This window comes from Hippopotamus amphibius, chromosome 17 (assembly GCF_030028045.1).
Source record: "Hippopotamus amphibius kiboko isolate mHipAmp2 chromosome 17, mHipAmp2.hap2, whole genome shotgun sequence".
NCBI lineage: Eukaryota > Metazoa > Chordata > Mammalia > Artiodactyla > Hippopotamidae > Hippopotamus > Hippopotamus amphibius.
The window spans coordinates 14997044-15009957 of NC_080202.1; the positions used below are offsets into that span (position 1 = coordinate 14997044).

General features: G+C 34.8%; 1 protein-coding gene across 1 annotated transcript in view; it reads right to left on the reverse strand.

Moving 5' to 3' along the window:
- Positions 1–12914, reverse strand: part of EFCAB5 (EF-hand calcium binding domain 5) — a 114468-nt gene that overhangs the window by 89502 nt on the left and 12052 nt on the right. The window contains exon 5 of the mRNA XM_057716360.1: positions 4909–5479. Coding sequence (XP_057572343.1) covers positions 4909–5479 — 571 coding nt within the window. The remainder of the gene's footprint in view (positions 1–4908; positions 5480–12914) is intronic.

Below are 12914 nucleotides of genomic sequence, written 5' to 3' on the forward strand. Positions count from 1 at the left end.
TGACTTGTGGAAATTAAGGTGCTTGTGAAACAACCAAGTACAGATGTTGAATAGTTAGTTACATGTGTTGTAATGAGGGCACTCAGGGATGGATTATGGAGTGATAGGAGAACTATGCCTTAAGGAATCTTAATATTTGAAGATCAGGTAGCAAAGAATGAACCAGCAAGGGACACTGAGAAGGATTAAACAGAGATAGAGGAAAAACTAGTAAAGAATGATATCATAGAAGGAAGGGAAACAGTATTTCAAGGAGGAAATGACCAACATCATTGAATAGTGCTAAGAGGTCAAGTGAGATGAGGATGGCAAACTTTCCACTGGGCCTAGAAGCAGAGAGAATGTTGTCATATTAGTAAGTGACATTTATTGAGGCAACCAGATAGAACAGGTTGATAAAAGTGTAGGGAAGTAGGCAGAATGTGTGTCGACAACTATTTTGATAAATTTAGCTATGTTTTAGTCATATCTCCTTAACTAGAGTGTATAAGCTTCTCATGACAAGAACCAAATTTTGTATGTTTTTTCCTATAAGGTATGGCTCAACATTGAGCCCTGAGTAATTATGCAATAAATACTGATTGACCATGAAGACTCCTCAATAACTTTAAGTTATTAATTCATTCATCTAACAAATATTTATTGAGGTCCAACTCATGCCAAATACTATGCTCAGTTTTGGAAATATAACAGAAAATAGTCCTTGTCTTTAAAGAGATGTGGAGGAGCTAAAGAATTATATTACAATGTGCTAAGGACTGACATGAGCCTACAGGTGCTTCAGGAATACAAAGAAAGAGTACCTAATTTAGACCAGAAGTGAGAGAATGTATCCCAGAGGAACTGATACTTGAGCTGAATCTTGAAGGATGAGAAGAAATTAGCCAGCTAGAGAAAGGAAGGGAGACAGAGAAAGCTGGCACTCTGGATTAGAGGAGAAGACATCTGGCTAGTGGCTTTGATTAGTTTGTATATAGAAGATAAAACTGATGTGCATAAAAATGCAGCCTATCTGGCTCAGGGGGACTAAGTCAGCGCTTGGTGGTCTGAATTCATTGCCACTGGTACCTCAGAGCTAATGCCTCCAAACTTTGAAGCTGGGTTTGATGGTGAAGACTTCCTATTTCCAAATGAGCTGGTTGAGTTCCAATTGAGGCACCTTACTGGAGGAATAAGAGTAAGGCAGAGTAAACAAGACTAAAAGGCAACCCTCAGAATGGAAAAAAATAATTGCCTATGAAACAACGGACAAAGGATTAACCTCCAAAATATACAAGCAGCTCATGAAGCTTAATACCAAAAAAGCAAATAACCCAATCCACAAATGGGCAGAAGACCTAAATAGACATTTCTCCAAAGAAGACATACAGATGGCCAACAAACACATGAAAAGATGCTCAACATCACTAATCCTCAGAGAAATGCAGGTCAAAGTCACAATGAGGTATCACCTCACACCAATCAGAATGGCCATCATCACAAAATCTGGAAACAACAAATGTTGGAGAGGGTGTGGAGAAAAGGGAACTCTCCTGCACTGTTGGTGGGAATGTAAGTTGGTACAGCCACTATGGAAAACAATTTGGAGGTTCCTTAAAAAACTACAAATAGAACTACCGTATGATCCAGTAATCCCATTCCTGGGCATATACCCAAAGAAAACCATAATCCCAAAAGAAACATGTACCATAATGTTTATTGCAGCACTATTTACAATAGCCAGGACATGGAAGCAACCGAAATGCCCATCAACAAATGAATGGATACAGAAGATGTGGCATATATATACAATGGAATATTACTCAGCTATAAAAAGGGATGAGATGGAGCTATATGTAATGAGGTGGATAGAACTACAGTCTGTCATACAGAGTGAAGTAAGTCAGAAAGAGAAAGACAAATATTGTATGCTAACTCACATATACGGAATCTAAAAATGGTACTGATGAACTCAGTGACAAGAACAAGGACGCAGATACAGAGATTGGACTGGAGAACTCGAGGTTTGGGAGGGGGTGGGGGGTGAAGGGGAAGCTGAGATGAAGCGAGAGAGTAGCACAGACATATATATACTACCAACTGTAAAATAGATAGTCAGTGGGAAGTTGTTGTATAACAAAGGGAGTCCAACTCGAGGATGGAAGATGCCTTAGAGGACTGGGGCGAGGAGGGTGGGGGGGACTCAAGGAGGGGGGGGAGTCAAGGAAGGGAGGGAATATGGGGATATGTGTATAAAAACAGATGATTGAACCCCCCCCAAAAAAAAAAAAAAAAAAAAAAGAGTAAATAGGAAAAAAAAAAAAAAGAGTAAGGCAGAGGCCACTAGAGTAAGGATATTCTGCACTGGAGGTCTGGGAAGCATCTTTTTTGATGATATAGGACTGAGGTAGGACAGAAAATATATAAACCAAGGCAGTAGCACATAAGGTCTTCAGTCTGTTCTCATTTATAAACTGAAAAAATCCTATCTTCTTCTGAGGATATCAGTTACTGGACAGTTTAAAATGAATCAATAGAATTATCCGGCAAATCCTAGGAACAGTCTTAGGTGTTAATAGCCTTAGGTGTTAATATTCTATAACCACCATATCTTACCAGGCTTTATGCCAGATATCCAGTCCTACCTGGAGTAAACTTGACTCAGGAACCCTACCTCTGTCTTTTTCACATTAGGAATTAGGATCAGGACTGTGTATTAGGACTGGTGAAGAAAAGTGAGGAAATCAATAGTATTATAGGCCCCACTTCTCTGCAATAGTGTGAATTCTAACATTAGTAATCTTTCTCTGTGATTCTTTTTCTTTTAATGTTTAATGTTTTAAAATATCATACAGTAAAATTAACTTTTTTTAGTGCACAGTTGTACAAATTTCAACACATATAAATATGTGTAACCACCACCATAATCAGGCTATCGGATGTCTATAATCTTATTTCAAGAGCAAATATTTTTCATTGTCAATTCACAATAAGGCAGTAGTGACACAGAATATGCATCCCCAAGAATTGGAGGGATCAAGAATCAGAGGAAAAAGATACTAAAAGATGCTAAAAGAAAAGAAAATATGAAGAAAAGCAAAATCACACAAACCTAACCTCCTTATCAGTTCTGTAAATTTACATGTAAGAATTATAGTCCACTTCAGTTCTGTATCTGTCTTTCAGAAACCCTAAGGAAAAGCAATAAAAGCATACTGCATATGTAAAACCTATAAATAGCAGTGATATTTTATTTTTCAGATAAGCGGCTACCACTATATAAATTGTTTCAAGTCAGTATGGAGTGTCTTCTCTACCTATTATACTTGGACACCAAGCAAAGATGAATCCCTTTTTGTCCAGGGAAGTAGGCAGATGAAAATTTTTCAGATCAGGATGAGTCAAACGGACACCTTAACATCATCACCAGAAGATAAAGTCTTGACAAAACAAACAAAAATTTTATTTGTCCTTTTTCTTGAGTATAAATAAGGAAAACTCTCATTCCTAAAATGAATGGACTTCTCCAAAGCTCTGTAATGGATTGAGAATAACACAAACAATGATATGGCTGAGAGAATTTAAAAGCAGGATGGTTTTTGCTAAGACTGCTGGGTATCCAAGCTTTAAGTCAACAGACGTGCTGTTGTAAAGCATCCCTTGGATTTCTGAATATTCTACAAATTTGTTACACGGTCTTACATTGACATATGGCTCTTGGATTTTTGCCAGAGGAAGATGCAACCCTAATTCTGATAATCTAGGCACAGAAAGCACCTTTAAATACTTTAACTCTTTCATGATATTCCTATAACTTTAAGACAACACTGATTGATACAGAATAAGATGAGCAAATGGAAAGATTCGCTTTCTAGGATAGAAACACTTGTCATTATTAAAGATGTTGATTTTCCCTAAGTTAAAATAAATTTAACCTGATTTCCATAAAAATTCCTATACTATTTGTTTTGGTGTTCTCTCTCCCTGTTTTTCTCCAAGTAGATGAATCAGTCCTAAAGTTCATATTGAAAAGTAAACACACAAGAATAGAAAGTAGTGATTAGAAAAGAACAAATATAGACTATTCAGTAATTGTTATTGGGCTCACTACATAGCCATTTGGAAAAGGAAAAAGTTGAATACATATCTGAAATGTTACATGAGGATAAATTCTAAATGGATCAATATTTAAAATGAAAATTAAAATAATAATAATTACAGAAGAAAACATGGGACAATTCTTTTAACATCTTGAAATGAAATGTAGCAATGACTCAAAGCCCAGAAGCCATAAAATAAAAGTAAATAAATTTGAAACACAGAAATAAAAAATCCTCTACATGACGCAAGATAAATGGCAGGTGAAAAACAGAGGAAGATATTTGTAACTCATTCACATGCTTTGGATAAAAAGAAGAAAATTAAGAATGCATATATGCATTTGCTTACGTACGCACTAAGAAACTCTGGATGGATCCATTGAAAACTAAGAACAGTAGTTATTTACAGCAGAGGTGGAGCACTGAGTGGATGGAGGGTAAGAATGGGAGAGAAAGTTTTCACTCTAATACTTTGTATGCTTCAGCTTTTGAACCAGATGAACATATTACCTGTCTGAAAAGTTAAATTTTTAAAAGTCCTTCCTCTCATATAGCTTACTTTCCAGTACAAGAAGACAGATGATAAACACATAAATATACACTTGGGATCCTAGTGAGATAACTAAGTTCATGAATACAAGGAACTTAATAAATCTTGTTAGTCTTCATAGTGCCTCGTAAATAGTGAAGCACATAGTAGTAGCTCAGTAAATACTTTTTGGAGAACTATAAAATTACTTAAAGTCCTGTTTGTATGATTATGTTATTGTTCTACTTGCTTTTCAATGTAAGGAGCTAGATCATCAACTGGAAACACAACAAATTATACCTGTTGTAAGTAGTGTTTGGAACATATATCTTCAGGTCTTCTGTGATATCTCTCATCACTCTCTGATAACCAGACATTCCTGAGTCTTTGATATACTTAGGGTTGTTTCTCATTAAGTATTCCCCTAAATGGTTAACTGGATCAAACTTGGTTGGAATATCAACTTCTGCCAAAATCTTCTTCTCTTCCACTTGCATTAACATTTTTTCCATTCCAGGAACTAAGGTGGGTAGAAGTTTGTCAAGCAAATATGTACGAGTGTTCAGCGTCACGTTTTCAGTGTTAAACCACTCTTTGGCCAAATTATCCCTGGGGAGTTTTTCCTCAGCTTTTTTTTCTAGTTCCTTCTTCAGATTTTCCTTATCTATGATTTTCTGCTGCATTGCCTGGGCTCTTGCCTGCATTCTTTCAAAAAGATTTTTCTTCCAGGGCTGTTCTACCTTTGAATTCTGTGCAGTTTGATCTAAATTGAAAATCACTTTTGCAGGTTTTCTAAATACAGTATTCTTTGAGACTCTAGAGTCCTTTATGGAATAAGTTGAGATTTTTGGCTGCTCCTCCAGGTTTAATTCTGAGTGGACAAAAAGTGAAAAGTTAGAAATATTAGAAGTGATTTTAATCTATGTTACTTTAGAATACTATTAGAAAAAATGTTTTACATCCATTTACATAGTACATTCGAACACAGCTAAAAGTAACAGAAAATCAGACAGCAGTCACTTTAACCATAAGGACATTTATTGTTTTCTTAATCAGAAGCCATTCAGCAGCTCAGTGTTTTCATTAAGTACCTAAACTGTTTCTATTGTTTTTTATTTATTTTTTTGTGCTTATACCTCAGGATCACAAAATAGCTATCACAGCTCCAGGCTTTAAAGGAGAAAAGGACTGAGAACAAAGGGGTTTTCTCCTCTTGAGATTCTGTTTCATTATCCAAGAAGAGAAGATCCCAGACTCCTCACTCCAAGACTTCCCCTTATATTTCATTGGCCTTAATTAGGTTACATGCCCACCCTAGACCAATAGCTGGTAAAGGGAAAAGCGGTTATTAGTAATAGTTTTGATCAATCATAATCTGTTCCTTTGTGTCAGGGTTTAGACCAAATTCTCTGATATCAAGTGATTTCCATCTGCTACAAAATTGAGGTTCAACTGGCAGACAAAAAGGTGGGAAAATGTCTGCTGAGTAGGCAGTAGAGACAGTCTACCACATATGTATATGTAAATATATTTCTTCCCACTCTCATATTTCCAACTTCTTTCATGGGGGAGATTGTAGACCAAGATATTGGACTGAGAACAGGCATCTACATTCCCTCCTTACCAAAATCTCTAGAAATGATAGAAAAGGGTGTGTGTGCATATGTGTGTGTGTGTGTGTGTGTGTTTTAATATGAACATAAGAATGCTAACAATCATGAAGGGGGCCTTCAATATTCAGAAATTTTGAGGGTCTCTGAAAAATGTAAGGTAGTGGGGTTAGATTGATTAAAGAAACTATAAGACTAAAAATATCCAGAAGATCACTGTGAAATTTGGGAGCAGCTTTGAGGCACCCTAAGTTTAAAGGATTAGATATGGGTAGCAGTGGAATGATTGAATTTTTTGTGTATCTTTGTCCCCATCTGAGCTAATCATCAGGCACCAGAGGCATTCCCCCTTGAACTGGGACAAGGGGGTTTGGGCTAGAGAGGCAAGATAAAGCCTCCATATACAGAGAAAATGAATTGCTGACAGACTTCACTGTCTGCATATCTTACCCCTCCTTCACAATCACTGGCAGCAGGCTACAGAAAACAGAAACGTCATCCACAGAAAAGCAAACAGGGATTGCCAAAAGCAAATGTAAGCACACACAGAAGAATCACTAAATATTTAAAGAAAACTATCTCCATGACTAAACAAACGCAATGATTAATACTATCCAAGGGGACTTCCCTGGTGGCACAGTGGTTAAGAATCCACCTGCCAATGCAGGGGGCGTGGGTTCAAGCCCTGGTCCAGAAAGATCCCACATGCCACAGAGCAATTAAGCCTGTGCTCCACAACTACTGAGCCTGCACTCTAGAGCCTGAGAGCCACAACTTCTGAGCCCATGTGCCACAACTACTGAAGCCTGTGTGCCTAGAGCCCGAGCTCCACAACAAGAGAAACCATTGTACTGAGAAGCCAGCACAGCGCAACGAAGAGTAGCCCCTGCTTGCTGCAACTAGAGAAAGCCCTTGCACAGCAACAAAGACCCAATGAAGCCTAAATAAAATAAAATACTATCCAGGGAAGCACCATTAATAGAACAAATATAATATAAGCAGCTCTAAAAGAATAATAATTAATATCCTCAGAGCAAAGAAATTAGAGGAGATGAAATAGTTATATTATTTTTAAAAATTAAGAGAACTTGGAAATCTAGTACTCAGACCTTGGTTTCTAATATCATACTCCAATTTTAAAAAATCAGGACTCATTGAAGAAATGGCTGATTCTAGGACTGGGGCAAGAAATATTCAAGATGTCTGGAGCATCTTCTAGTGACAGAAAGTAAAGAAGTGCTTAAAAAAACCTCTGCATTGACTGGGACATGTCAAAGGGACAGAGTAGCCAACTGAAAGTGCTCTCAATGGCCACCCAAAGACAGAACAATTTGAGCAACAAAATAAAGTAATATTGGATTATAACCCAAGTATAAAATAAATATCCACAAGTCTATACTGATATAAATAAATACTTCAATAAATAAATAAATGGGGGAAAACAGAAAAATCTCCTGTGCAGAAATATTCCAAATAACTTATGTACTCTGCCCTCAAGGAGGTACAACATAATTCTCTTCTCCTTAAGTGTGGGCTGTGCATAGTGACTTCTCAAAGAGTACAGTTAGAAATGGGGGGTGGGGGGGAATAGAGGAAAAAGAATAATTTTACAGTGGAGAAACATAACAAATACTATCTCAGCCAGATGATCAAGATTAATATCAACAGTGAAAGTCAACACTGGCTCATTAATTGTGATAAATGTGCTGTATGGATGGCGTATATGGTATGCTTGACAGGGTGTGATAAGAATATCACTTTTCCTCTGTAGTCTTCCTCCAAAAACTCATAATCTCAGTCCCATTATGATTTTAAAAATTCAGACAAATCCCAATTAGGGACATTCTACAAAAATACCTGATAATATTCTTTAACACTATCAAGGTCATAAAAAACAAGGAAATCTGAGAAACTGTTAAAGCAAAGAAAAGTCTAAACAGAAATGACAATTAAATTTGGTATCCTAGATGGGATCCTGGAACAGTAAGAGAACACTAGGTAGAAACTAAGGAAATCTGAATAACGTATGGATTTTAGTTAATAATAATGTATCAATATTGGCTCATTAATAGTGACCAATGTGCCACACTAACATAAGATATTAATAATAGGTAAAACTGGATGTGGGATAGAGAGGAACTCTCTGTACTATCTTCATAATTTTTTTTTTTTGTAAATTTAAAAGTAGTCTAAAAATAAAAGCTTATTTAAAAAAAAAGAAACTAAACAAACCAATAAAGCAAGAGAGAGGGGTTTCTTGTAAATGAAAAAGGATTACTGTTGCCATTAAATCTTCCATGCATTGGCTTGAACATCAGAAGATACTGAACAATCAGTCAGCAAGCTGCAAGATAAAGTCAAGGTGGATAAAAAGAGCAAAGTAAATAAGAGAATGGAGGATAGATCCAGAACTTTTAATATTCATCTCATACAACTGTCAAATGAAGTGACCAAGGGTGTAGAGGTAAGGAAATATTCAAAGAAATAATGCAAGAAAATCCCTCAATACAGAAGATACAAATCTTCAGCTTTAAAAGTCTTACCACATGGAGTTTCCATCTGCAATGATGAAAGATTTCTGGAACTAGACAGTGGTGATGGTTGCACAACATTATGAATTTACTTAATACCACTGGATCATATACTTTAACATAGTTTAAATGGTAAATTTTACCTTATGTGTATTTTACTACAGGTTTTTAAGAAGACAGTATGTAACCAATGCAAGATACATGATTGAAATACAAAAATAAATTGATTTTCCATGTAATAGCAATAACCAATTAAAAATATAATTTTACACAATTTCTTCTCATAATAGCAACAAAACTTAAAAATGTCTAGAGACAAACCAAACAAAAATGTACCAGACCAATAGGAAGAAAACTATAAAACTTTACTAAAGTGGTACTAGCATAAGGATAGACATATAGAAATAGAATAAAATTGAGAGTCCAGAAACATACCCATAAATCTATGACCAACTGACTTTTAACAAGGGTGCCAAGATCATTCAATGAGGAAAAAATTATCTCTTTAACAAATGGTGCTATAACAAATGGGTATCCATATGCAAAAAAAAAATGAAGTTGGACCCATACTGCATGCCATAAACAAAAATTAACCAGCTCTAATACATCTGTACTGAATGTTCCAACCAATAACAGTAGAATACACATTCCTCTCAAGTGCACGGTGTGACATCCTCCAGGATAGACTATATGTTAGGCCACAAAACAAATCCTAATAGATTTTAAAACATAAATATCATACAAAGTATATCTTCTCTGAAGATATAGGAGAAATCTGTGGGACTAAAAAACACTCTTAAACAACCAATGGGTTAAAGAAGAAATCACAAGGGAAATTAGAACATACTTAGAGATGAATGAAAATGAAAACACATTATACCAAAACTTATGGGATGCAGTGAAAGCAGTGCTCAGAGGGAAATTTATAGCTGTAAGTGACTACATTAAAAAAAGAAGAAAAATCTCAAATCAATAATCTAAGTTTATACATTAAGGACTAGAAAAGGAAGAGCGAAATAAATCTAAAACTAACAGAAGAAAGGAAATAATAAAGATTAGAGTAGAGATAAACAAAACAGAGACTATAAAAACAGCAGAAGGGTGGGAAGGAGACTCAAGAGGGAGGGGCTATGGGGATATATGTATAAATACGGCTGATTCACTTTATTGTACAGCAGAAACTAACACAACATTGTAAAGCAATTATACTCCAATAAAGATCTGAAAGAAAAAAAACTCATTAAAAAAATCATAAAAAAGCAGCAGAGAAAATCAATGAAACCAAAAGTTAGTTATTTGAAAAGATCAACATAATTGACAAATTGCTAGACTGGCAAAGAGAAAAAGAGTGAAGACACAAAAAAACTAATATAAGAAATGAAAGTGGGAACATTATCAATCTCACAGAGATAAAAAGGATAACCTAGAATAAATGGACAAATTCCTTGAACACAAAAATTATCTAAATTGACTCAAAAAGAAATAGAAAACTTTACCAGATGGCTTCACCAGTGAATTTAATCAAACATTTAAAGAATTAAAACATATCCTTATAACACTCCTCTCCCCAAGTTGAAGAGGACATAACAGTTTCTAACTCATTCTATGAGGCCAGCATAGATATGATACAAAAGCCAGATAAGCACAACACAAGAAAAGAAAATTTCAGACCACTATTCCTTATGAATATAGATGTAAAAATCTTCAACAAAATATTAGAAAATCATGAGAATATTCTCCTGTTATCTTCTAAAATTACTTACTGTTTTATCATTCACATTTACATCTACAATACATGTAGAATTTATTTACACGTGTGGGGTGAGGTAGGACTCAAAAATACATACTTTCCATTTTGGCATCACTATTGAAAACACCTCCTGTTTTCAATATAGGACTTTCAACTGGACTCTGTTCCATTGGCTTGTCTATCCTTATGCCAATGTCATACTGTTCTAATTTCTGTTACCTAATTATAAATCTTGATGTTTAGTAATATAAATCCTTCAGCTTTGTTGTTCTTCAAGATTTCCTTGGCTTTTCTGGGTCTTTTGCATTTCTATATAAATTTTAGAATCAAATTGTCATAAGGAACTCTGAATAAAGTTTTATTAGAATTACCTTGAATCTAGATGTCAATTGAGGGAGCACTACTTTCTTAACAATATTAAGTCTTCTAATTCATGAATAAGGTACTTTTTTTGTTTATTTAGGTCATCTTTAATTTCTTTTAACAATGCTTTATAGTTTCAGTGTAGAGGTTTTGTTCATTTTTGGTTAGATTTATTTTGAGATACTTAGTTTTTTTATGCCATTAAAATTGTATTTTTAAAATTTCATTTTCTAATTGTTTGTTGTTAATCTATAACAGAAATATAATTAGGTTCCCATGAGCTAGGTAGTTCAGGCTCTGAACAATAAGCTATCAGATGTTTTTTCCTGTAGCTATGATTGCTGAGGTGATTGGAATGGAAAACTTAATTAGAATCTTACAGTTTTTTTTCTGATATGGCCATGGAGATGAAATAGTTCCAGGTCTGTTTCAAATATTATCTACTAGTCAATTTGCTTCTCTCCACTGAAATAATATTAATGCCCAATTGAACCAAAACAGGATTAGGGCCATATACTATTAAAGTTCTTTGCTTCTTTTACTTCGTCGATGTAGCAGAAAAGAAGAAACAGATATGTAAATTATTTTTATACTCATTATTTTTAACATAACTAGAAAGTAGTTATTAAGTCATGCTTCAATCATTAATAACTCTCAATAAATAGTACAAGTGCAGTAAAAGGTTAAGAGACCAGAACCTCTACAACTTAGAGCAGTGCTTTTTAAAATCTTACTTATTATGAAATATTTAAGACCTGTATATATAATGATGATATAAGTAGCCATATATCTACCCTTAGCTTAAGAAAAAAATTATCTGTATATTAAAGCCTCTCAAATACCCCTACTTTGATAGAAACACTATTCTGAATTCATGTTTATCATTTTTCTGCATTTGTATATATTATATATAAGCAATAAAATATTGTCCTTGTTTTTAAATTTTATAAAAATGATTTCATATCATGTGTATTCTGTGACCTTTTAAATACTTAATATTATGTTTATTAAATTCATCTATATTGATAACTGCAGCTCTAGTGTGTTCATTTTTCACTGCTTCATAAGATTTCATGATATGACTATTGCAATGCATTTATTCATTCTCATTTTAGGGGAGGCTATCCACAAATATTTTTAAAGTCTTTTTATTTATTAAAATTTCTCCCTCAGCTTTATTGACAGTACTCTGAAGAATACTTTTAAATTCCACCTAGATAGTATCCATCTTTCTACCCAGGAAAAAAATTAAGTAGTCTATTTTAAAAACATATGAAAAGCCAATATTTCATCTAAGGAATGTCTTAAGTCCAATAGTGGAGAGTATTTATGAATATCCCTCCCAAATTTTGATTTCCTCCTTGACTTATTCACATATGAGGGAAGTGAGGAGGGTAGTACAATGCTCTCCCTTACCTCTCAGTTGGATTTGTAAACAAGTTAACCTCTTTTTGTGGGGGGTGGGGGAGTGTTTCCATTCTGTTTTGTCACAATGCTCATTAATATATAATACTTTTATTTCTACTTTAAATAAGTGTGAAAGAGACCAATTCTTTTAAGACTGCAGGTACTAATATCCTCTCTTTGCTTTTAACCTGTTCAGCATAACTCAAGGCAGATATTCCTCCTCCTGCTTTAAGGGGAGTGCTACAGATGTATAGCAGCTTAATATCTAGCCATCTGCATGGCTCATTAGTAAACTCACACATGAACTAGATCATTGTCTTATCTTTGCTGCAGCCTGCTAGTACTCCTCTAGTGTGCTTGGCTATTATAGGTTGCTAAGCAATAATCCCAGTGCTTGCATTGCTCCCACTGACATGCAGAATGGAAGTAGATGTGTGTTTGGTTACAACTCTGGTCAAACACTTCTCTTCTAGAGCTATAAAACCAAGAAAAGAAAAGGAGGCACAGCAATAGCAGGGTCAATAAATCAGGATTCTGAACAAGCCTATCTGTTGCTGTCTTTTGATTGGGTGATCTCTGAATTCATAAGTTACAGCACTACCCCAAAGGAAAATTAATTAAGAGGTTTAATTGAATACAGTTTCA